General features: G+C 44.3%; 1 protein-coding gene across 1 annotated transcript in view; it reads left to right on the forward strand.

The window, feature by feature from the left end:
• Nucleotides 1–21,776, forward strand: part of LHFPL7 (LHFPL tetraspan subfamily member 7) — a 78,486-nt gene extending 56,710 nt beyond the window's left edge. Inside the window, exon 3 of the mRNA XM_081945495.1 lies at nt 20,850–21,776. Within this exon, the coding sequence (XP_081801621.1) occupies nt 20,850–21,076 (227 nt within the window). The 3' untranslated portion in view covers nt 21,077–21,776. The remainder of the gene's footprint in view (nt 1–20,849) is intronic.
• The last annotated feature ends 722 nt before the right edge of the window (nt 21,777–22,498 follow it).

Raw genomic sequence — 22,498 nt, forward strand, 5'->3', positions numbered from 1 at the left:
GGGGAAGCCTCCGTCAGAACACCCCTCCCAGTGAACTGCAAGGAGGCATGGAGACCCCAGACCCCCTTCTAAAAAATCCAGACAGGGAGGAAACGCATGTTGTCCTTTACAACAGGGGCAACGAGCCGTGTTCCAAATGGCACACAATACACAAAAGGCCCCTTCGTTGTGCCTTCGGTAGCTGGGGAACTCAGTGAATTTGGATCGGGGCTGGTGGGAAGGGGACAGGAACCGTTGTGGCTACACTTCAGGGGTGGGTTCCTGCCAGTTGTAACGTCTTCTATAGAAGAGGTTCCACAAATCTACAGTGCCGTTTAGAACCGGCTCCAGCTCCCTCCCCCCGCCCGTCCCCACCACAAGTGCCCCGCCCACCACTCACTGATTGGCTGGCTCACCAATCACCCCACCCGCCTCTAAGTATCCTATCTAAACCTTAAAGTCTTAAAGCTGTCAAGTTTGAACACCCCTGGGGTTTTTTTTTCTAAAGGGTTAGGGGTGCGAGGGTCTTGTAACTTGACAGCTTTAAGACTTGCACACTTCAATGCCAGAGTTCCTGAGCCAACATGACTGGAGGAGGAATTCTGGGAGTTGACATCCACAAGTCTTAAAGCTGTCAAGTTTGAATACCCCTGGGGTTTTTTTTTCTAAAGGGTTAGGGGTGCAAGGATCTTGTAACTTGACAGTTTTAAGACTTGCGTGCTTTAAATGCCAGAGTTCCTGAGCCAACATTTCGGTTGCTAAGCAAGAGCGTTGTTAAGTGAGTTTCACCACATTTTACAAGTTGGCCATGCCCACCCAGTCACATGACTGCCAAGTCACTCCCACTTGGTCACATGGCCGGCAAGCCACTCCCATCCGGTCACATGGCTGGCAAGCCACTCCCACAAAGCAGGCCACACCCACAGAAGAATTTTGAAACCCACCACTGCTACATTTGCAGTATTTTTGCTGAGTATTTTTTTTCCACCGGGGGTTGCATTATCGATCGGTTCCTTTTTTAAAAATAAGATAATATTAAGCCTCTTAGGAGTACTTTATGGAGAAGTTGAAGCGGAGCCAAGAGACGCATTTAGTCCATCAGGTGGGTGGACGGATACGACCGCAGCAAGAAATGAAAACGGAAACGGCGGCTGTATAAAGACATTGGGAAAAGTGCACACACAAAAACACACAGTCACTAACACGCTTCCCCAGGCTTTGAGGAGTTTATGGGCGATCCCCGCGTTACAACTGCAACGGAGCCCCGAATATACGTTGCAAAGTGAGACATTGGTGAAGTGAGTTTTCTCCCATTGGACAGCCTTTCTTGGCCACCGTCGCTAAGTGAATCGCTGCAGTCGTTAAATTAGGCACAGGGGTGTTAAGACAGGGACTTTGCTGGTCAGAAGGTCACAAAAGCAGATCACGTCACAAACACACCTGGGACGCTCCGACCGTCATAAATGTGAGTCGGTTGCCCGACTTCTGAATTTTGAATCCCGGGACCCTGGGGATGTGGAAAATGGTCATAAGTCTCTTTTTTCAGGGCCCCTGGGACATTGAACAGTCACTAAGCAAGTGTTTTTAAGTCGAGGGCTGCCTGGGTGTCCGAGAACTGCTGGGGGTTTGGGGTTGAAGAGACCCAGAGGCCATGAATGAGTCCCAGGTTCAAATCTTCCTTTGGTGGTGGGTTTATTTGGCGCTCCCAGAAATAAGTTGGAGGTCGAGATCTGCAAGAATCCTGCAATTTTGGGCACCTCCCACCCCTTCTCTTTTTCTTTCTTTCTTCCCTTTTCCTTCCTTCCTCTCTCTCCTTTCTTTCTCTTCTTTCCTTTTGTTCTTTTTTATACAATACAATACAATAGTAGAGTTGGAAGGGACCTTAGAGGTCTTCTAGTCCAACCCCCTGCCTAGGCAGGAAACCCTATACCGTTTCAGACAAATGGCTATCCAACATCTTCTTAAAGACTTCCAGTGTTGGGGCATTCACAACTTCTGGAGGCAACTTCTGTTCTATTGATTAATTGTTCTCACTGTCAGGAAATTTCTCCTCAGTTCTAAGTTGCTTCTCTCCTTGATTAGTTTCCACCCATTGCTTCTTGTTCTGCCCTCAGGTGCTTTGGAGAATAGTTTGACTCCCTCTTCTTTGTGGCAACCTCTGAGATATTGGAATAATGCTATCATGTCTCCCCTAGTCCTTCTTTCTCTTAAGCTAAACATACCCAGTTCCTGCAACCGTTCTTCATATGTTTTAGTCTCCAGTCCCCTAATCATCTTTGTTGCTCTTCTCTGCACTCTTTCTAGAGTCTCCACATCTTTTTTACATCGTGGCGACCAGAACTGAATGCAGTATTCCAAGTGTGGCCTTACCAAGGCATTATAAAGTGGTATTAACACTTCACGTGATCTTGATTCTCTCCCTCTGTTGATGCAGCCTAGAATTGTGTTGGCTTTTTGGGCAGCTGCTGCACACGGCTGGCTCATATTTAAATGGTTGTCCACTAGGACTCCAAGATCCCTTTCACAGTTACTACTACTGAGGAAGATACCACCTATACTGTACCTGTGCATTCCGTTTTTGTTGCCTAAATGTAGAACCTTGCTCTTTTCACCATTGAATTTCATTTTATTAGATAGTGCCCAATGTTCAAGTTTGTCAAGATCCTTCTGTATCTTAAGCCTATCTTCTGGAGTGTTGGCTATTCCTGCCAGCTTGGTATCATCTGCAAATTTGATGAGTTCCCCATTTATTCCCTCACCCAAATCATTGATGAAGATGTTGAAGAGTACTGGGCCTAAAACAGAGCCTTGGGGTACTCCACTGCATACTTCCCTCCATGTAGATGCAGTTCCATTGAGAACTACACGTTGAGTGCGGTTGGTCAGCCAGTTACCAATCCATCTGGTGGTGATGCTGTCTAACCCACATTCTTCTACTTTATCTAGTAGTAGGTTATGGTCTACCTTATCAAAAGCCTTACTGAAGTCCAAGTAAACTATATCAACGGCATTCCTCTGGTCCACTAATTTTGTCACATTATCAAAGAATGCAATAAGATTAGTCTGGCATGATCTGTTTTTGACAAATCCATGTTGGCTTTTGGCTATTACTTTGTTTGCTTCTAGGTGTTCGCAAATTCGTTGCTTGATTATTTTTTCCAGAATCTTTCCTGGTATTGAGGTTAGGCTGATAGGTCTGTAGTTTCCTGGATCTAATTTTTTCCCTTTTTTGAAGATGGGAACCACATCAGCTCTTTTCCAGTCCTCTGGTAGTTCCCCGGTGTTCCAGGATCTCTGAAAGATATAATTCAGTGGTTCTGAGATCTCGTCTGCTAGTTCCTTCAGAACTCTGGGGTGTAATCCATCCGGTCCTGGTGATTTGAACTCATCTAGGGTAGACAGGTGCTCACTTACCATTTTCTTCCCTATTTCAATTTGTGTTCCTAATTTTGTGGTGCTGCTTTTGATAGGTTGGACTGTTTTATCCCTTTGTGTAAAGACAGATGCAAAACATGAGTTAAATAGTTCTGCTTTCTCCCTGTTGCTTGTCACCTTCTTGCCACTTTCTCCTAGCAATGGACCAATTGTTTCCTTAACTTTTTTCTTGTTTTTAACATGTTGGAAGAAGCTTTTTTTGTTAATTTTTACTTTTGTGGCAAGCCTTTCTTCATTGTGAGCCTTAGCTTTCCTCACTTCATCTTTACAGGCTCGGGCTATTTGCTGATATTCTGCCTTAGTTATGTCCCCCTCCTTCCACTTTTTATACTTACTTTTTTTGTCTTTCAGTTTGTCAGATAGTTGTTTATGCAGCCATGCTGGTTTCTTTTGGGAGCTGTTGTTTTTCTTCTTCATTGGTATTGTGTTAGACTGGGCTTTTCTAATCTCATTTTTCAAAATTTCCCAAGCTTCTTGAGTTGTTTTCCCCTCGAGGATTCTCATCCATGGAATTTTTCCCAAGCTCTCTCTAAGTTTATTGAAATTAGCTTTCTTAAAGTCCAAGACTCTAGTTTGACTTTGTTCTACTACTTGTGTTTGGATAATGTTGAATTCCAATATTGCATGGTCACTTGCCCCCAGGGTTCCTATGACTTCAACACCTTCTATCATTTCCTCTCTGTTAGTGAGAATTAAGTCCAGTATGGCTGATCCCCTTGTTTCCTTCTCTACTTTTTGGAAAACAAAGTTGTCTGCTAGGTTTGTTAGGAACCTGTTGGATCTTCCACTTGGTGCAGAGTTTGTTTCCCAGTGGATGGCAGGGTAGTTAAAATCTCCCATTACTATTGTGGTGTGCTTCCTACATACCTTAGTTAGCTGACTAGCAAAAAGTTCATCTTCTTCCTCTGCTTGGTTGGGTGGCCTGTAGTATAGACCTATGGCAATGTCATTTCCCCCACAACCTTTAATATTGACCCAAATGCATTCAAGATAGTTCTCATTATTGTTGTGCTCTATTTCTGTAGAGACATAGTTATTTCTTATATATAGTGCAACTCCACCTCCTCTTTTATTTGGTCTATTTCTTTTAAATAATTTAAATCCTTCTAGCTGTATGTTCCATTTGTCAGTTTCATCCCACCAAGTTTCTGTAATGGCAATAATATCATATCTGCCCTCTTTTACTTGAATTTCTAATTCTCCCTGTTTATTCCTCATGCTCTGTGCATTGGTATATAGACATTTGAGTCCATTTTGATTGACCTTGTGTTTACTGTCTACATAACCTGTATTATTATTATTATTATTCTTTCTCTCTCTCTCTTCTTTTCCTACCTCCTTCCTTCTTTCCTTTTGTTCTTTTTTCTTTCATTCTCTTTCTCTCTCTCCTTTCTTTTCCTACCTCCTTCCTATTTCTATCTTTTTTCTTTCTTTTCCTTCCTCCCTTTTCCTTTCTTTCTCTTACTTTCTCTCTTTCTCACTTTTTCTCTCCTTTCTTTTTCTTTTTTCTTTTTCCCCTTTTGTTTTTCTCTCTCTCTTCTTTCTTCTCCTACCTCCTTCCTTCCTTTTGTTCATTTTTCTTTCATTCTCTTTCTCTCTCTCTTTTCTTTTCCTCCCTCCTCCCTTCCTATTTCTCCTTTTTCTCTTTTCCTTCCTTCCTTTTCCTTTCTTTTCCTTTCTCTCTTTCTCCCTTTCTCCCTTTTTCTCTGCTTTCTTTCTTTCTTTCTCTTTCTCTTTTTTCTTTTTCCTCTTCCTTCCTTTTGTTGTTTTTTCTTTCTTTTTTCTTTCTTTTCCTTCCTTTCTTTTCTTTATTTCTCTTTCTCTTTTCTTTCCTTCCTTCTTTTTCCTTTCTTTCTTTTTCTTTCTTTCTTTCTTTTCCTTCCTTCCTTCCTTCCTTTTCCTTTCTTTGTCTTACTTTCTGTTTCTCCCTTTCTCACTTTTTCTCTTCTTTCTTTCTTTCTTTCTCTTTTTTCTTTTTCCCCTTCCTTCCTTCCTTTTGTTGTTTTTTCTTTCTTTTCCTTCCTTCCTTTTCTTTTTCTCTTTTCTTTCCTTCCTTCTTTTTCCTTTCTTTCTTTCTTTCTTTCTCTTTCTTTCTTTTTTTCTTTCTTTTCCTTCCTGCCTGCCTTCCTTCTTTCCATCCTTTTTTCTTTCTTTCTTTTTCTCTTTTTCTCTTTCTCTGCGTCTCTTCTTTCTTTTTCTTTCTCTTTCTTTCTTTCTTTCTTTCTTTCTTCCTTCCTTCCTTCCTTCCTTCCTTCCTTCCTTCCTTCCTTCCTTCCTTTTTTTCTTTCCAGTTGCAATCAAATAGTTTATCTCTTTTGAGTTTTTTGCAGTATTTTGGGTTCTTCCCCCCTTTTATTAAGTGCTATGCCGTAATACCACTTGTAAACCACTCTTGTATTCATCAATAAGTGCCGATCTCTAATTTTAGAACTATTTTGTTTTCAGGTAGTAAATAAAAATTGAAATTTAAATGCTTCTATTTTATACATGTCTTTTCCTCCTTTCTTTAATCATCAGGGGTTGAGATTAACTTTGGGAGTTGGGAAAAAAATGAAAAAGGGTCTGTTTTGGCATCCAGAAAATTTTAAGTCCTCAGCACCTGGAGGAAGAATTGGCAAAAACAAAACAGAATAAAAACCTGCTTAAAATCTAGAAAGTGGCTGCTCAGTTGTGATAATTTTAGCTGAGAAAAGGGCCAGAGAATAATAAGTTGGTAGCTGGTGTTTCTTTATTCATAACAGTAAAATAAAATGCAGTAGTGACGCTTTTCCAACTATTATTATTATTACAGCTAATAAAATCTTTGACTTACAACCACAGCCCAGCCCAAAATGTCCATTGCTAAGCAGGACAGTTGCTAAGTGAGGTTTTGCCCCGTTTTATTACCTTTCTTGCCACAGTTGTTAAGTGAATCCCTACAGTTGTTAAATTAGGAACACGGTTGTTAAGTGAACCTGGCTTTTCCCCCTTGACTTTGCTCATCCGAAGCCAGCTGGGAAGGTTGTTAAGTTAGTCACATAGTCGTTAAGTGAATCCGGTTTCCTTTGGCTTCTCAGAAAGTCTCCAAAGGGGAGATCACATGACTCCAGGACACTGTCATAAGTACATGCCAGTTTCCAAGCCTCTGAATTTCAATCATGTGACCATGGGGATGCTGCAATCGTCATAAGTATGAAAAACGGTCATAAGCCATTTTTTCTAGTGCTGTTGTATCTTCAGATGGTCATTAAACGAATGCTTGGAACTCAAGGGTTGTTAGTTGTAAGTCATGTCCGCCCTATTGCGACCCCATGGACCACATTCCTCCAGGCCTTCCTGTCCTCTATCATCCTCTGGAGTCCATTGAAGCTCACGCCGACTGCTTCGGTGACTCCATCCAGCCATCTCCTTCTCTGCCGTCCCCTTCTTCTTTTGCCCTCAATACAATACAATACAATAGTAGAGTTGGAAGGGACCTTGGAGGTCTTCTAGTCCAACCCCCTGCCTAGGCAGGGAACCCTATACCGTTTCAGTCAAATGGCTATCCAACATCTTCTTAAAGACTTCCGGTTCCGGCGGCAGCGGCGACGGGCAGCTCTTTGCCCGCTCCGGCTCTCCGGTGGGCTTCCCCACTCCTTGGGGGGCACAGGACACCCCTCAGAGGGGTCCTGCCGGAGGGGCGGCATCGCGGGGAGCTCCTGCAGCGGCGGCGGCCGGCGGGAGGTCTCTCGCGCGCCCAAGGCACCGGGGAGCTAGATCGGAGGGCGCCTCGCGTTTCTGCGCCTCGCGCCTCGCTAAAGCCGTCTGGAGAATGAAGCAATTGAAGGAAGCAGCTGCGGTGCGGTGAGGTTGCTTCTCTCTTCATGCCCTATTTTGCACAAAGAATTAGTCAGCTTTCTTTAAAATAACTTTTGGAGTATTCTGGAGGCGCGGCTGGAGGGAGGGGGGTTTCCCCCCCCCCCTTGGACAAGCGGCGAGGAATAATTTTGCTCTCAGCCCCCGGGGAAGGAGGAGGGGGGAGAGCCAACGAATGAAGCCTCACCCAGGTTGAGATGATTTTCTTTTCAACTTAATTTCACTTTCTACTGTGATTTGAGGACTTTTGGAACTTTTTAAAACTTTGTTATGCCTCTGTGCCCAAAACTGGCAGGGCAAGATGGCACACTTCCGTTGTCTTTATGAATTGTGAAACCTGACTCCACCTTTAAAATTCAGGCTTCCGGTCTTTGTCTCCGTGTCTCCCAGAGGAATCTCTTGTGGATTGGTACTTTTTGAACTTTCTAGGGGAAACCTTTCATCTATTGCCAGACTTATTAGAGAGATTCTCTTCTGCCTGGTTCTTCTACTCCCGGACCTCACCTGGCTACCCTTCTTTTCTAACTGTTTATCTTATATATGGACTGAACTTCTAATGTTATAAAGGATGGCATCCAAAAGACCACCTCCTGGGAAACCTGGCTTTGCCACGTCTGCTCCAACATCTGTAACATCCAGTCCAGCCACACAGTCAAAGATAACAGATCTGATGCAACCTAAGACTATAGAGATGGACTTTCAACAAATGCTTCAACAAATTTTACAGGGCCAGGAGGAAATCAAGAAACAGCTAAGGGAAATGAAAGATGAAATTAAAGAAAATCAAGCCCAAATTTATAAGAACTCACAGAGACTGGATCTTGTGGAAGGGGGGGTGGAGGAGGTGAGGGGGGGGGGTGGAAGCTGTGCAGAAAGGGAACAAAGATCTTGACATCCAACAGATGAAATTAGAATTTGAGAGAATGTCCTATTATCTTAGATTTCAAAATGTTATAGAAGAAGATGGGGAAAATATAAGGGACATTATGACAAACATTCTGGCTGACTACACACACAAAGAAAAACAACAGATGGGGTGGGATATAGACCTGGTTTATAGAGTGAACTCAGCTTACGCTAGAACACACAATGTACCCAGGGAGGTTCACATTAAATTTCTTAGAAAAAGCACAAGAGATGAAATTCTGGGTGTACAAAGGGGGCAAGCATTGACATATCATGATATGGAGATAACCATTCTGAAGCAGATCCCTAAGAAGATTAGAGAAAAAAGGAAGAATTATTCGCAATTAGCGAATAAATTATACCAGAAAGGGGTGTGGTTTAGATGGTTGATGCCTGAAGGTATGCTGATATTCTGGGAGGAGACAAGAATCAGAATTAATTCACCCATAGAGGCGCAGGCCTTTATGGAAAAAAATAAAACACTCCTAGAGAAAACACCAGACACCACAACGGACACGCAGGACACGGGAGGGGCCAGAGCTCTGCCAGTGGAGGGAGATGGGGCAATAGCAAGAAGACTCAGATCACAAAAATAAACAAGAAAATCATATTATTATAAACTGACCGAAAGTGAAAATGGAATTATATTTGGATTTTATACTGTAATGTTTAATTTGATCGAATTTAATAATAGAACTAATATGCTGATTGTAATCAATTATATACCAATGCATTATATATTAATGTATACTATGGGTATGGAGGGAGGGGGCCCTCACACACTTTGCAACTGCCAAAATTTGTATACCTGTCCATTTACCCTTTTCCCTATAAATCTTGAAAAACCAATAAAATTTTATTATAAAAAAAAAAAAAAAAGACTTCCAGTGTTGGGGCATTCACAACTTCTGGAGGCAACTTCTGTTCCGCTGATTAATTGTTCTAACTGTCAGGAAGTTTCTCCTCAGTTCTAAGTTGCTTCTCTCCTTGATTAGTTTCCACCCATTGCTTCTTGTCCTGCCCTCAGATGCCTTGGAGAATAGCTTGACTCCCTCTTCTTTGTGGCAACCCCTGAGATATTGGAACTCTGCTATCCTGTCTCCCCTAGTCCTTCTTTTCATTAAACTAGACATACCCAGTTCCTGCAACCGTTCTTCATATATTTTAGTCTCCAGTCCCCTAATCATCTTTGTTGCTCTTCTCTGCACTCTTTCTTCCTTCCTCCTTCTTTCACCCTCCTTCTTTCCACCCTCCTTCTCCAGGGAGTCCTTCCTTCTTCCTTTTTAAAAAAAAATCATTAATTTTTTTATTTACAAACATACAAAATACACACAGAGAGAACTTAGACATACACTATATTTACACAGTACATTGGAAGTTCCTGTTCCTTCTAATAGCAGTTTCAAATCAGTACAATTCTCCTTCTGTTATTCCCCCTTCTAATATATTTTATTTGAGTTTCACCATTTTTAACCCTCTTATTTTACTCATCTATCTGATACATTGGATGATTACCTCTAATAAGCTTAAACTCTCTTGAGTGCACGTGTGTGTGTGTGTGTGTGTGTGTGTGTGTGTGTGTGTGTGTGTGTGAATTCTCCTTAACTTCTATTTTTGGGCTTTATTGGCTTCTTTCATTGATCCTTGTTTCTTTCCTCCAATCACTTATACCATTTTTCCCATATCTGATAATATTCTGTTTCTTCTTTTCCCTGGATTTCTTTTGTTAATTAGTCCATTTCGGCACAGTCGAGAACCTTTCTCATTAATTCATCTTCACTTGGTATCTATTTTTCCATTCCTGAGTGAAGGCGATCCTCGCCGCCGTAATTATGTGTAGAATTAAATACTGGATTTCTTTTTTTATGTTTCATTGTCATTATTCCTCGTAAAAATACTTCTGGTTTCCAATCAATTTTGACTCCTGTTATTGATTCTAGCCAATTTTTAATCTTTTTCCAATACTTTTTGGCTGCCTCCACTATATGTTCCGTGTGTTAATTCACATTTCCAACATTTTGGTGAAATATTTGCTGAGATTTTTGCTGACCTTGCTGGTGCTAGGTGCTATCTGTAAAACATTTTGTACTGGTTTTCCTTGTATGCAACTAATAGTGTCATTTTTACATTTGTCCCCCAATTTTTTTCTCATTTATCTAATTCAATATTGTAGCCAAAGTTCTGTGAGGAGTCCTTCCTTCTCCTTAGGTGGCCAAAGTCTTTGAGTTTCCTCTTCAGGATCTGGCCTTCTAAGGAGCAGCCAGGGTGGATCTCCTCTAGGACTGACCGGTTGGATGGCCTTGCAGTCCAAGGGACTCAATGCAGGAGTCTTCTCCAGCCCCAGAGTTCAAAGATCTATACATTCCCTGTCCTCTTTCTCTCAATCAATGTCTGTCTGTCTCTCTCTCTCTCTCTTCTATATATTATTATTATTATTATCTGTCTGTCTATCTATCTATCTTCTATTTATTACCTGTTATCTTTCTCTCAATCAGTGTCCGTTCACCCACCCACCCACCCATCCATCCATCCATCCATCTATGAGGCTCTTCTCCAGAGAGTCCTTCCTTCTCATCAGGTGGCCAAAGTCTTTGAGTTTCCTCTTCAGGATCTGGCCTTCTGAAGAGCAGTCAGGGTTGATCTCCTCTAGGACTGACCGGTTGGATGGCCTTGCAGTCCAAGGGACTCAATGCAGGAGTCTTCTTCTCCAGCACCAGAGTTCAAAGGCCTCCATTCTTTGGCCCTCAGCCTTCCTTACGGTCCAACCTTCACAGCCATCCATTGCAACTGGGAAAACGACAGCCTTGGCTAGACACACTTTTGAATGGCAGGGTGAGGTCTCTGCTTTTTAGGATGCTGTCTAGATTTGCCATCGCTTTCCTCCCCAGGAACAAGCCTCTTTTTATTTCTAGGCTGCAGTCCCCATCTGCTGTGATCTTTGAGCCCAGGAAAATAAAGTCTGTCACTACCTCCATTTCTTCCCCATCTATTTGCCAGGAATTGAGAGGGCTGGAGGCCATGATCTTAGTTTTCTCAAGGGTGTAAAGTCTTTTTCCAATACTTTTATATTATATTTTCCAATACTTTTATTTTATATTTATATATATGTATAAATCTGGATTTCCCCCCCTTCTCGTTGGCTGCTCGGTTCGGAAGCAAGCCAGCCTCTTGACGAAATCAGCCAGACGGCATGGGAAATGCATTTGGGGTCACCCCGAGGGGTTTTTGAATCCACCCCCTTTGTGCTGTATCCCAGCACAAAGGGATAGCTCTTGGCGCCCTCCCTCCCCATCCACTCCCATTTCCTTTGAGCCGAGCATCCTTCTTGGCTCAATTTCGATTCGGGCCCCACCGCGCCAGTGGCCTGGCAACGCAGCTCTCCTCTGATTGCTGGGCTGTTCAGGATTCAAGCCATGTTTGGTGGTCGAATCAGCATGTCAGGCAGGTCAAGAAACACATTTGGCTCCAGAGTCTGGCGGAACTGAGGTGGCCTTATGCAGTCTCTCGGGGTTTTGCCGGACTGCGCCAAAGAATGCAGTGGAGTCCCCGAAATGGAGGCGTAGAGGGCGTCAAAAAACCCCAATCCTGCCTTTGCGGAAACCACATGGTTTGTGACGGAGGTGGGGTTGGGACTCCAGATTCCCCCCTCCCTTAAATCGTAGGGAGAAAGGGAGAAATTGTGGCCAAAGAAATGGGAAAGGAGTCGCCTCGGGATGGGGGTGGGTGGGAGCGAACTTGCTTTGAATGTCAGTGGCTTCATGGAGGGTGTTTGTTTCCAGCAAGGAGAGTCAGTCTGCAGGGTGGGGTCTCCTGGCTGTTTTGTCTGCACCACAACCCTGCAAATGTTGTGGCCCGCCAGCAGAGCTGGCAGCAGATCCGGACAGTGAGGAGGGTTGGGGAGGAACCTGGGCCAGTCCTGGAGTCTGGGGAAGGCTCTGGTGACGGCTCCGTGTCGGAGGCAGAGATGGGGCCAGGGTCATATGACAGTTATCAGTTGCCTTCGGAGTCGGACATCAGTGAGGCAGAAGAACAGCTGGAGCCTGTTCCCAGTGTGCGCATGTGCAGAGTTGCCAGACGAAAAGAACAGCTAAAGAACAGGGGTCGACTTGGGAGTAAGGCCACAGGTGGACGATGAATGGCCCCTCCCAGAGGAAATAAAAGAGGAGCAACAGGGGAGTGGAGTTTGCAGGAGATAATTAGTTCGCTTAATTGGTTCGTGACTCTCCGAGACTCCTTGCCAAGTTCTGCAGATATCAGCCTGGTAGCTCTCCAAGCCAGAGAAGGCCTGTGACTGTGAATCCTCCCTTGAAAGACTTTGCTGGATGTGAAGGAGCAGAATTCACAGTCAAATAATAAAAGGGGTTTTTTGTCGGGACCAGGAGTTGGCGTCAGGCTCTTGGGAAGCGTCAGTCAGAACAGTGAGGTAGGACTGGATGAGAGATAAGGCTGAGTGTTCTGAAATATCTGATGATTGGCCCAAAGTCACCCAGCTTCTTTCTCCTATCTTTGTTCCTTTTTTCCTTCCTTTCCTCCCTTCCTCCTTCCTCCCTTCCTTCTCCATCTCTGGATAACCCTTTGTCTGAAATGGTATAGGGAATCCTGCCTGAGCAGGAGATTGGACTAGAAGACCTCCAAGGTCCCTTCCAACTCTATTATTCTACTATTTCCTTCCTTCCTTCCCTCACTCCCTCCTTCCTCCTTCCCTTTCTTTCCTTCCCTCCTTCCCTCTTTTTCCTTTCCTTTTTCCTTTCCCTTCCTTCCTTCTTCCTTTTCCTGTCTTTCTTCCTTCCTTCCTTCCTTCCTTCCTTCCTTCCTTCTCCATCTCTGGGTAACCCTTTGTCTGAAATGGTATAGGGTCTCCTGCCTGAGCAGAGGGTTGGTCTAGAAGACCTCCAAGGTCCCTCCCAATTCTGTTATTCTGTTTTCTGTTCTGTATTCTGACTTGTCCATCTTCTCTTCAGGCACTCCCAACAGGTTTGAGGATGCCTGACTGGTTGAGCCCACCGCCCTTCCCCAAGTTGGGGTGAGGGGGAGGGCAGAAAATGGGAATGTCTGGGAGGAATTTGCAGTTTTTGAGTACAGGGGTGGGTTTTTTAAAATTTTATTTCTGGTGACAAAGGACTTTTAGAATTGGAGTTGCGATTCTCACATGTTTCCTGACTCACAGGGTGGGAAATGGCATGGGTCACGTTGGGCTGGAGGGCTTTGGCCTGGCTAGGAGAGGCTCTGGGTTCAAGGTCCCTTTTGATAGCATCGCTCCAGGCTCTGGCAGGGCGGAGAGGGTCTCTGAGATGGAGAATTCTCCCTTTCTTGCAGAGTTTAAGGTCGGGACCTTCTCCGAATTCCAGGCACGCTGTTTGCTTGCCGTTTGTTGGGCGCAGCGTGGAGCCAGGCGTTGAGGGAGGACGGGAAGTTTTCACCCAAAGGCGTTTTCTGCAACTCTGGGTTAAACAGTGGGGCCCTCGGGCTCTCCAAACTTGACGGCGGCTTGCTGACGTTTCATGGCCCAACTAGGGAACATCATCAATGCTGGGAGCGAGTGGGGTTTGTGGAGAGGAGGAAGAAGAGGGGGAGGAGAATTGTGGGGTCCTTTGGTGCTCTCAGAGGTGTGTGGTTTTTTTACTGCAGACGTTTCATGATCCAGGTAACATCATCAGTGTTAGGAGGGAAGGGAGGAGGAGGAGGAGGAGGAGGAGGAGGAGGAGGAGGAGGAGGAGGAGGAGGAGGAGGAGGAGGAGGAGGAGGAGGAGGAGGAGGAGAGAATTATTATAATGTCTTGAGCCAGTCAAGATTGAACTTCCTGGCTGTGGGCAGAATTTAGCCTGCAATATTGCCTTCCAACAACTGCAACAAAATTCTTTCATCCCTCCTTCCTGCCTTCTTTCTTTTTTCCTTTCCATTTATTCCTCCTTCTATCTTCCTTCCTTCTTTTCTCTTTTTTCCTTCCTTCTTTCTGTCTTTGCTTTCCATTTTCCTGCCTCCTTCCCCCTCTCCCTTCCTTCCTTTCTTTCCTTTCCCTTCCTTCTTCCTTCTTCTGTTCCTTCCTTCCTACTTTCCTTCTGTTTTTTGCTTTCTATCTTCCTCCTTCCCTCCTTCCTTCCTTCCATCCCTCTTTCTTTCCTCCTTCTTCCTTTTTTCCTTTCCTTTCCTTTTTCCTTCTTCTGTTCCTTCCTTCCTCCTTTCTGTTTTTTGCTTTCTATCTTCCTCCTTCCCTCCCTCCCTCCTTCCTTCCCTCCTTTCTTTTTTCCTTTCCCTTTCTTCCTCCTATCTTCCCTCCTTCCTTTCTTTTTCCTTCTTTCTGTTTTTGCTTTCCATCTTCCTCCCTCCTTCCCTCTCTCACTTCCTTCCTTCTTCTTTTTTCTTTCCATCCTCCCTCCCCTCCCTCCCTCCTTCCTATCTTCCTTCCTTCCCTCCTTCCTTCCTCCATCCCTCCTTCCTCCTTCCTTCCTTCCTTTTTTCTTTCCTCCTTCCTTTTTTCCTTTCCCTTCCTTCTTCCTTCCTCTCTTCCTTCTGTTTTTTGCTTTCTATCTTCCTTTTTCCCTCCCTCCTTCTTTCCTTCCCTTCTTTTTCCTTCTTCCTTTTTTCCTTCCCTCCTTCCTTCCTCCATCCCTCCTTACTTTCTTCCTTCTTCCTTTTTTCCTTTCTCTTCCTTCCTCCTCCTTGTCTTCCTTCTTTCCTTTCTCTTATTTCCTTCCTTCCTTCCTTCTGTTTTTTGCTTTTCATTTTCCTCCCTCATTCCCTCTTTCCTTCCTTCTTCTTTTTTCTTTCCATCCTCCCTCCCTTCCTTGTCACGCATCTCACGCATCTCGGCCTCTGGGCTACTGGATTCCACAGTTGCAGCTGCCATTTTGACTTTTTTATTGTCTCATGGGTAACAGTAACCGAGTTGGAAGGGACCTTGGAGGTCATCTAGTCCAACCCCCTGCTCACGCAGGAGACCTATACTAGGGATTTGAACCAACGAACTGCCAGACTTTCCGATCGACAAGCTCATTATCTTAATGGATTTAACTCCCAGAATTCCCCAGCCAGCATGTTTTGAGATAGGAGGAGGAGTTGAAATCTGCTCCATCCTAAATGTGCCAAGATTGAGAAAGGCAGATGGGCCCATTTGGCCTCTAAACCGGACACTCTTGGTAGAAATAAATCTTCCTTGGTCATTTTGCAGCCCCAGAGTTTAAGATGAAAACCCCCTGTTTGACGTACAGCCCCAGTGAGAAATGTTTCCTGCTCGGTGATGGAGAAGCGGAGGCTGTCTGTATTATATTTCCTCCCCAGAGTTACTTAGGGAAGAATGAAAAAGTCATCAATTATTTCTAAATCAAAGAGATGATGGGCTTCGGGATTCCTCTGCCATCTAGAAAACTATGGAGTAAAGTAAAGGAACAAAGAGTCTTTAAAAATCCGCAGGTAGCTTTCCTTCCTTCCTTCCTCCCTTCCTTCCCACCCTCTTTATTCTCATACTCTTCCTTCCTCCTTCTCTCCCTCCCTCCCTTCCATCTGTTATTCTCCTTCCCTCCCTTCCTTCCCTACCTACCTCTTTATTTTCATATCCTTCTTTCCTTCCTCCTTCTCTCCCTCTTTATTCTCATATCCTTCCTTCCTCCTTCTTTCCCTCCCTCCCATCTGTTATTCTCCTTCCTTCTTCCCTCCCTTCCATCTGTTATTCCCTCCCTACTTCCTTCCTCCCTTCCCTCCCTCTTTATTCTCATATCCTTCCTTCCTTCCTTCCTTCCTTCCTTCCTTCCTTCCTTCCTTCCTTCTCTCCCTCCCTCCCTCCCATCTGTTATTCTCCTTCCTTCTTCCCTCCCTTCCATCTGTTATTCCCTCCCTACTCCCTTCCTCCCTTCCCTCCCTCTTTATTCTCATATCTTCCTTCCTTCCTTCCTCCTTCTCTCCTTCCCTCCCTTCCATCTGTTGTTCTCCTTCCTTCTTCCCTCCCTTCCATCTGTTATTCCCTCCCTACTCCCTTCCTCCCTTCTCTCCCTCTTTATTTTCATATCCTTCCTCCTTCTCTCCTTCCCTCCCTTCCATCTGTTGTTCTCATTCCTTCTTCCCTCCCTTCCATCTGTTATTCCCTCCCTACTCCCTTCCTCCCTTCCCTCCCTCTTTATTTTCATATCCTTCCTTCCTTCCTCCTTCTCTCCTTCCCTCCCTTCCATCTGTTGTTCTCCTTCCTTCTTCCCTCCCTTCCATCTGTTATTCCCTCCCTACTCCCTTCCTCCCTTCTCTCCCTCTTTATTTTCATATCCTTCCTTCCTTCCTCCTTCTCTCCTTCCCTCCCTTCCATCTGTTGTTCTCCTTCCTTCCCTCCCTCCCTTCCATCTGTTGTTCTCCTTCCTTCCCTCCCTCCCTTCCATCTGTTATTCTCCTTCCTTCCTTTCTAAAACCCAGCACAGTTTAGCCCAGCCAGATCTCCTCTTCCTCCTCCTCCTCCTCTTCTCTCCAAACCCCCTTCCCCTCTAGCACTGCTGATGTTACCTAGTTGGGTCATGAAAATGCCTGCAGCAAAACAACCAAACTCAGAGAGCACCAAGGGCCCCCACTGTCCTCCTCCTCTCTGCAAACCCCACTCCCTCCTAGCCCTGATGACATTACCTAGCTGGGTAATGAAACCTCTTGCAAAAAAAGGGGGGGGGGAAACCCCAAGCTTAGAGACCAATGAAGACCCCCACCACAGGACATCCATCTTCCCCAAAGAAGGCGTTGGATGGATGTCGTGGGAATGTGCAACCTCCTCGTCAAATCCTACAGCTCTTCAGGAGCCTGTGAAAATACCGCTAAGGGATGCTTTCTCTCTCTCTCTCTCTCTCCCCCCCCCCCCCAAACTCCATGCCTGGGAGATTAGAAAGTAGAATAAAAGGTGACCTTCTCTTAAATTGATGCTTATGGTCTCGGCTATAAAACTTCTCGCGGCTGACAGGGACTTTCCTGCTGAAGGACTCCAGGAAGGGATTTATAATGGCGGGGTGGGTGGGTTGGGGGCTTGGGGAGGAGGGGGGGGGCGCACGAATGAAGTGCCTGCAGAAATAAATGAACAAGTTGAGGATGGGACAGGGGTCACCCAGGCCCCAACAAAGGCAAACAGCCATCATTTTACTCCAGTCACTGGCAGACAGGAGCGTTTGGGGAAGAGCGTTTAAACGAAAGCTGGGAAGTGCCTTGCCAAAGGTTTGGAAGAAAATATATGTATCTATCTATCTATCTCCATGGAAGCGGTGGCTTTTGCAACCTTCTCTGTTCGCTTTATTTATGGAATACTGTGTGGGAAAGAACATCGGGCAAGAGATGCTGTCAAGGGACCACTTACCGTATTTTTCGGAGTATAAGACGCTCCGAAGTATAAGACGCACATAGCTTTTGGGGAGGAAAACAAGGGAGGAAAATCTGCTTCTGCCTCCCAGCAATATGCCTCCTTGCAACAAACAGCAAACAGCACAGACAATATACACTGTTTGCAGTGTTACATTTCAGACTATACTTGTACAGATGCTGTTAAAATTGATGTGCTTTCTGGAAATATATCTTATTCTCTGCTATTTAAAAGGAGATACAATAGCACTGGGCCTCTTCAGATCAAGCATTTATTTTAAAAAGCTTCTTCATTTTGTTAAGCTGCCTAGAACAACAATAAAGCAGCCTTTAAAAAATAAGTCTAATCATTTGAAGCATTTATAGTTATTGACTTACCTCCTTGCAGCAAACAACAAACAGCCTGATTAGCACAAGAAAAAAATATCTGCCTCTGCCTCCCAGCAATTTGCCTCCTTGCAACAAACAGCAAACAGCACAGACAATATACACTGTTTGCAGTGTTACATTTCAGACTATACTTGTACAGATTCTGTTAAAATTGATGTGCTTTCTGGAACTATGGTTATTCTCTTCTATTTAAAAGGAGATACAATAGCACTGGGCCTCTTCCGATCAAGCATTTATTTTAAAAAGCTTCTTCATTTTGTTAAGGTGGGTAGAACAACAATAAAGCAGTCTTTAAAAAATAAGTCTAATCATTTGAACATTCTATAGGCATTTAGAGTTATTGACTTACCTCCTTGAAGCAAACAGCCTGATTAGCACAAGAAAAAAAATCTGTTTCTGCCTCCCAGCAATTTGCCTCCTGGAGCAAACAGAAAGTTTCACTTTCACATTTAGTATAAGTGAGCCTCCCGATCATCAGCTGTTTCAGGCTGCAGGGATTGCCATAGCCATTTTCCCGTTTGCTGCAAGGAGGTAAATTGCTGGGAGGCAGAGGCCAAAGGGTGGGGGACGGTGGGTGGGTGAGGCTACATTCAGTATATAAGACGCACCCAAATTTTCACCCTCTTTTAGGGGGGGAAATGGTGCATCTTATATTCCGAAAAATACGGTAGATTCAGATTAATAGAGTTGGGAAGGGACCTTGGAGGTCCAACCCCCTGCTCAGACAGGAAACACTATACCTGTGATGGCGAACCTATGGCACGCGAGGCCTCTCTGCGGGCACACCAGCTGTCACCCCAGCCTAGCTCCAGCCCGCATGGACGCGCGCCTCCTGCCAGCCAGCTGGTTTTCGGGTCTCTGCAGTGCATGTGGTGGGGAGGGCGGGGCGCATGTGGGGAACACATGGACACATATGTGGGGGGTGGAGCGTGTGTGCGGGGGGCGCTCGCATTGCATTTTGGTGGTTTGGGGCATGGAAGGCCTCCTGCATCCACCTGGTGGCCAAAACTGGGCGTGGAGATGCTGTGTGAGGCGCCCCTGTGCCCCATCTGGTCCCTGCTGCACCAACTTGGAAGGCAAAATGGGACAAAGGGAAGGCGGGCGCGTGTGTGGTAGGGTGTGCACGAGCGAGAGGCACTGGCATTGTATTTTGGGGTTATACGCATGCGCTTTTGGCACTCGGTACCAAAAAAGGTTAACCATCACTGCCCTCTACCGTTTCAGACAAATGGCTATCCAGTCTTTTCTTAAAAACCTCCAGTGACGGGTCACCCACAACTTCTGGTGGCAAGCAGTTCCACTGGTTAATTACCCTCACTGTTAGGAGATTTCTCCTTAATTCCAGATTGCTTCTCTCCTGGATTAGTTTCCACCCATTGCTTCTTGTTCTGCCCACAGGTGCCTTGGAGAATAGCTTGACTGTGTCACGATGTTAAAAGGTTTGCTAGGCCTGAACTGCCTAAACTGACACTCAAGAGTTAAACTAAGAAAGCTTTATTGCACAGGTCATAAAACAAAATGTTATCTGAAAGTGATTTATTGCGCACGCGTTACACATTCCAGAACCAAATTTTTCTTCTTCTTTGTTCGGCTGCCAGCTTGGCAGACGTAGCTTTCATTATCAAAATGTAACCAATTAGTTATTTCTGTTTCATTTACTTTTATTATTTTATTATTAAAGTTTGTTTATTAATTAGAATACTTTTGAAGACTTTTATTTTTCTCAATATCTCAAAAGATATGCAGAAGGGAATCAGCCACGGTCCATTGATCTCAGATTTCCCAGGGCATTTTTTTCCCTGACAGACTGCCTCTTCTTTGTGGCAACCCCTGAGATATTGGAAGACTGCTATCATGTCTCCCCTGGTCCTTCTTTTCATTAAACTAGACATACCCAGTTCCTGCAACCGTTTTTCATATGTTTTACTCTAATCCTCTTTCTTGCTCTTCTCTGCGCTTTCTAGAGTCTCAACAAAACCAGAAGTAGACTTTGATTTTCTGCAAAAATGTAATAAATTGTAGATGATGTACATGGCCTTTCCATTTAATTGTTTATAACAGGTTTTCTCCCCAACCTGAGGCCACCTGGGTGAATTGGGGCTAGATGACCTACAAGGTCAGTTTTGGTCGCCACGATGTAGAAAAGATGTGGAGACTCTGGAAAGAGTGCAGAGAAGAGCAACAAAGAGGATTAGGGGACAGGAGACTAAAACATATGAAGAACGGTTGCAGGAACTGGGTATGTCTAGCTTAATGAAAAGAAGGACTAGGGGAGACATGATAGCAGTCTTCCAATATCTCAGGGGTTTCCACAAAGAAGAGGGAGTCAAACTATTCTCCAAAGCACCTGAGGGTAGAACAAGAAGCAATGGGTGGAAACTAATCCAGGAGAGAAGCAACTTAGAACTGAGGAGAAACTTCCTGACAGTGAGAACAATGAATCAATGGAACAGAAGTTGCCTCCAGAAGTTGTGAATGCCCCAAGACTTTAAGAAGATGTTGGATAGCCATTTGACCTCCAAGGTCCCTTCCAACTCTGCTATTGTATTGTATTAAGGTCCCTTCCAGCTCTGTTGTTAATCTGTTAAAAATACAAATACAATGTCAGAGTTCCAAATAGAATCCAAAAGTAAATCAGAGTCCGAGGCAAAGGATTGCTCAAAGTTCCAATTGATGAAGAGAGCCATGTTGGCACATCTGGGGAAACCCGAATCTGAAAGCTTCCCGGTTTCCCCCACCCAGTTGAAAGTTCAAGATCTTGCCCCCCACACCCACAAGTCCATCACATGGTCCCATCTCCCACTGCCATGCTGGCAGTTCCACCCATCCAGCTCCGGTCAGGTGCAGAGAGAGTCTTTCTAGAAAGAATGTTGTTATGGCTACATATCATTTTCCCACAATAGAAAAATGCATAGTAGAATAGCAGACATACAATGAACTTCCCCACATAATTTACGCTTTGAAATGTTGATTCTTTCTCCTTCTCTTCCCAGTGTTCATCATGGGATTTGGCCTGCTGGTGTATCCGTTCGGACTCGGCTCTTCGGCCATCAGGACACACTGCGAGGATTCGAGCATTTATTACGCAGGGAGTTGCCAGCTTGGCTGGGGTTACATGTTGGCCATCGTCGGAGTGATGCTGTCTGTCTTTTTGCCGTTTTTTGCAAAATATGCACCAAAAGACCATCCTTATCCCACCCCGATTCCTACCATTTTGTAATATTTCGCCCTCCGATGTTCTGGTTGAAAATTTCCCGGTGCTTCCTTGGAGCTTTGAAGCAAAAAAGAAGAAGAAGAAGAAGAAAAGTGTTTTTAAGTTTGCTCCAAGTAAACCCAAAATACATCGGTGATCAGCTCAGCGCTCTGATTCTGCAATAAAATTGCCAAATTTTGGATCGGTTGCCTCAAAACTTTTTCTCGCGTCAAATGCCGAATGCTTCCGAAAGAACGAAACCCCGTTTTATCCTCAATATCTACCTCCCTGTTTCTTTGGCAACTCAAATAATCTTTTTTTTTTTTAAAGGCTTCAGCTCTGGGTTTTTTTTATATCTTACTGTTGAATATTTGGACATTTTGGGTTCTTTTTTAAAATTAAACCAGCTCATTTAAAACCCAATAATTTTATTATTATTATTAATTTTGCAAGTTACGTTGTCCAGATAAAGGACAGCATCCTTGCTGGCTCAACTTATTTGCAAGGATTAAGCCAAGGATCTATGGGTTTTGGGATTTTTTTTGGAATTAATAAGATGGCCTCGTCCAGACAACAGGACAAAGCAAAGGCTGAATCCCTGCAGACTGTAAAACTACACCTGACACTGCAATTTTACCTTGTTGGTTGTGTGAATCCCATATCCAATGTGGAATATGTATGGATTTAAGAGCCTACTCAGTGGCAAATAAAGGATAGCCTCTCTCTCTCTCTTTCTCTCTTTTTCTTTCTCTGTCTTTCTCTCAGTCTCTCTCTTACTCCCGCTCTTTCTTTTTCCTTCTTTTCTCTCTCTTTCTCTTTCTCTATCTTTCTGTCTGTCTCTTATTCCCTCTTTCACTCTTTCTTTCTCCTTTTCTTTCTCTTTCTTTCTCTGTCTCTCTCTTACTCCCTTTCTTTTTCTTTCTCTTTCTCTCTCTTTCTCTTTATGTGTCTTTCTGTCTCTTTCTTACTTCCTCTCTCCCTCTCTTTCTTTCTCCTTTTCTTTTTCTCTCTTTCTCTCTCTCTCTTTCTATCTCCTTTTCTCTTTCTCTCTTTCTCTCTTTCTATCTCTCTCTCTTTCTGTCTCTGTCTTCCCAAAGATGCTTTTTCAAGAGGCAACTGGACTTTCTTTGTTTTTCTTTGAAGAGATTTCGCTTCTTGTCCAAGAAGCTTCTTCAGCTTTCACCTGGATGGTGGAGATTGGCTGAACGAAATCCTTCCATTTCCCCACCATTCGATCAGAGCTGAAGAAGCTCCTTGAATGAGAAGCAAAACGTCTTCAAAAGAAAAAAGTCCAGTTGCCTCCTGAAAAGACTCTTTGGGACAACCACGACCTGGATGACTGAGAATCTCTACAGACATTTCTCTCTTTTTTTTTCTTTCTTTCTTTCTTTCTCTCTCTCTCTCTCTCTCTCTCTCTCTCTCTCTCTCTCTCTCTCTTTCTTTTCTCTC

Source organism: Natrix helvetica (genome assembly GCF_964273705.1).
Source record: "Natrix helvetica genome assembly, chromosome: 2".
Lineage (NCBI taxonomy): Eukaryota > Metazoa > Chordata > Lepidosauria > Squamata > Natricidae > Natrix > Natrix helvetica.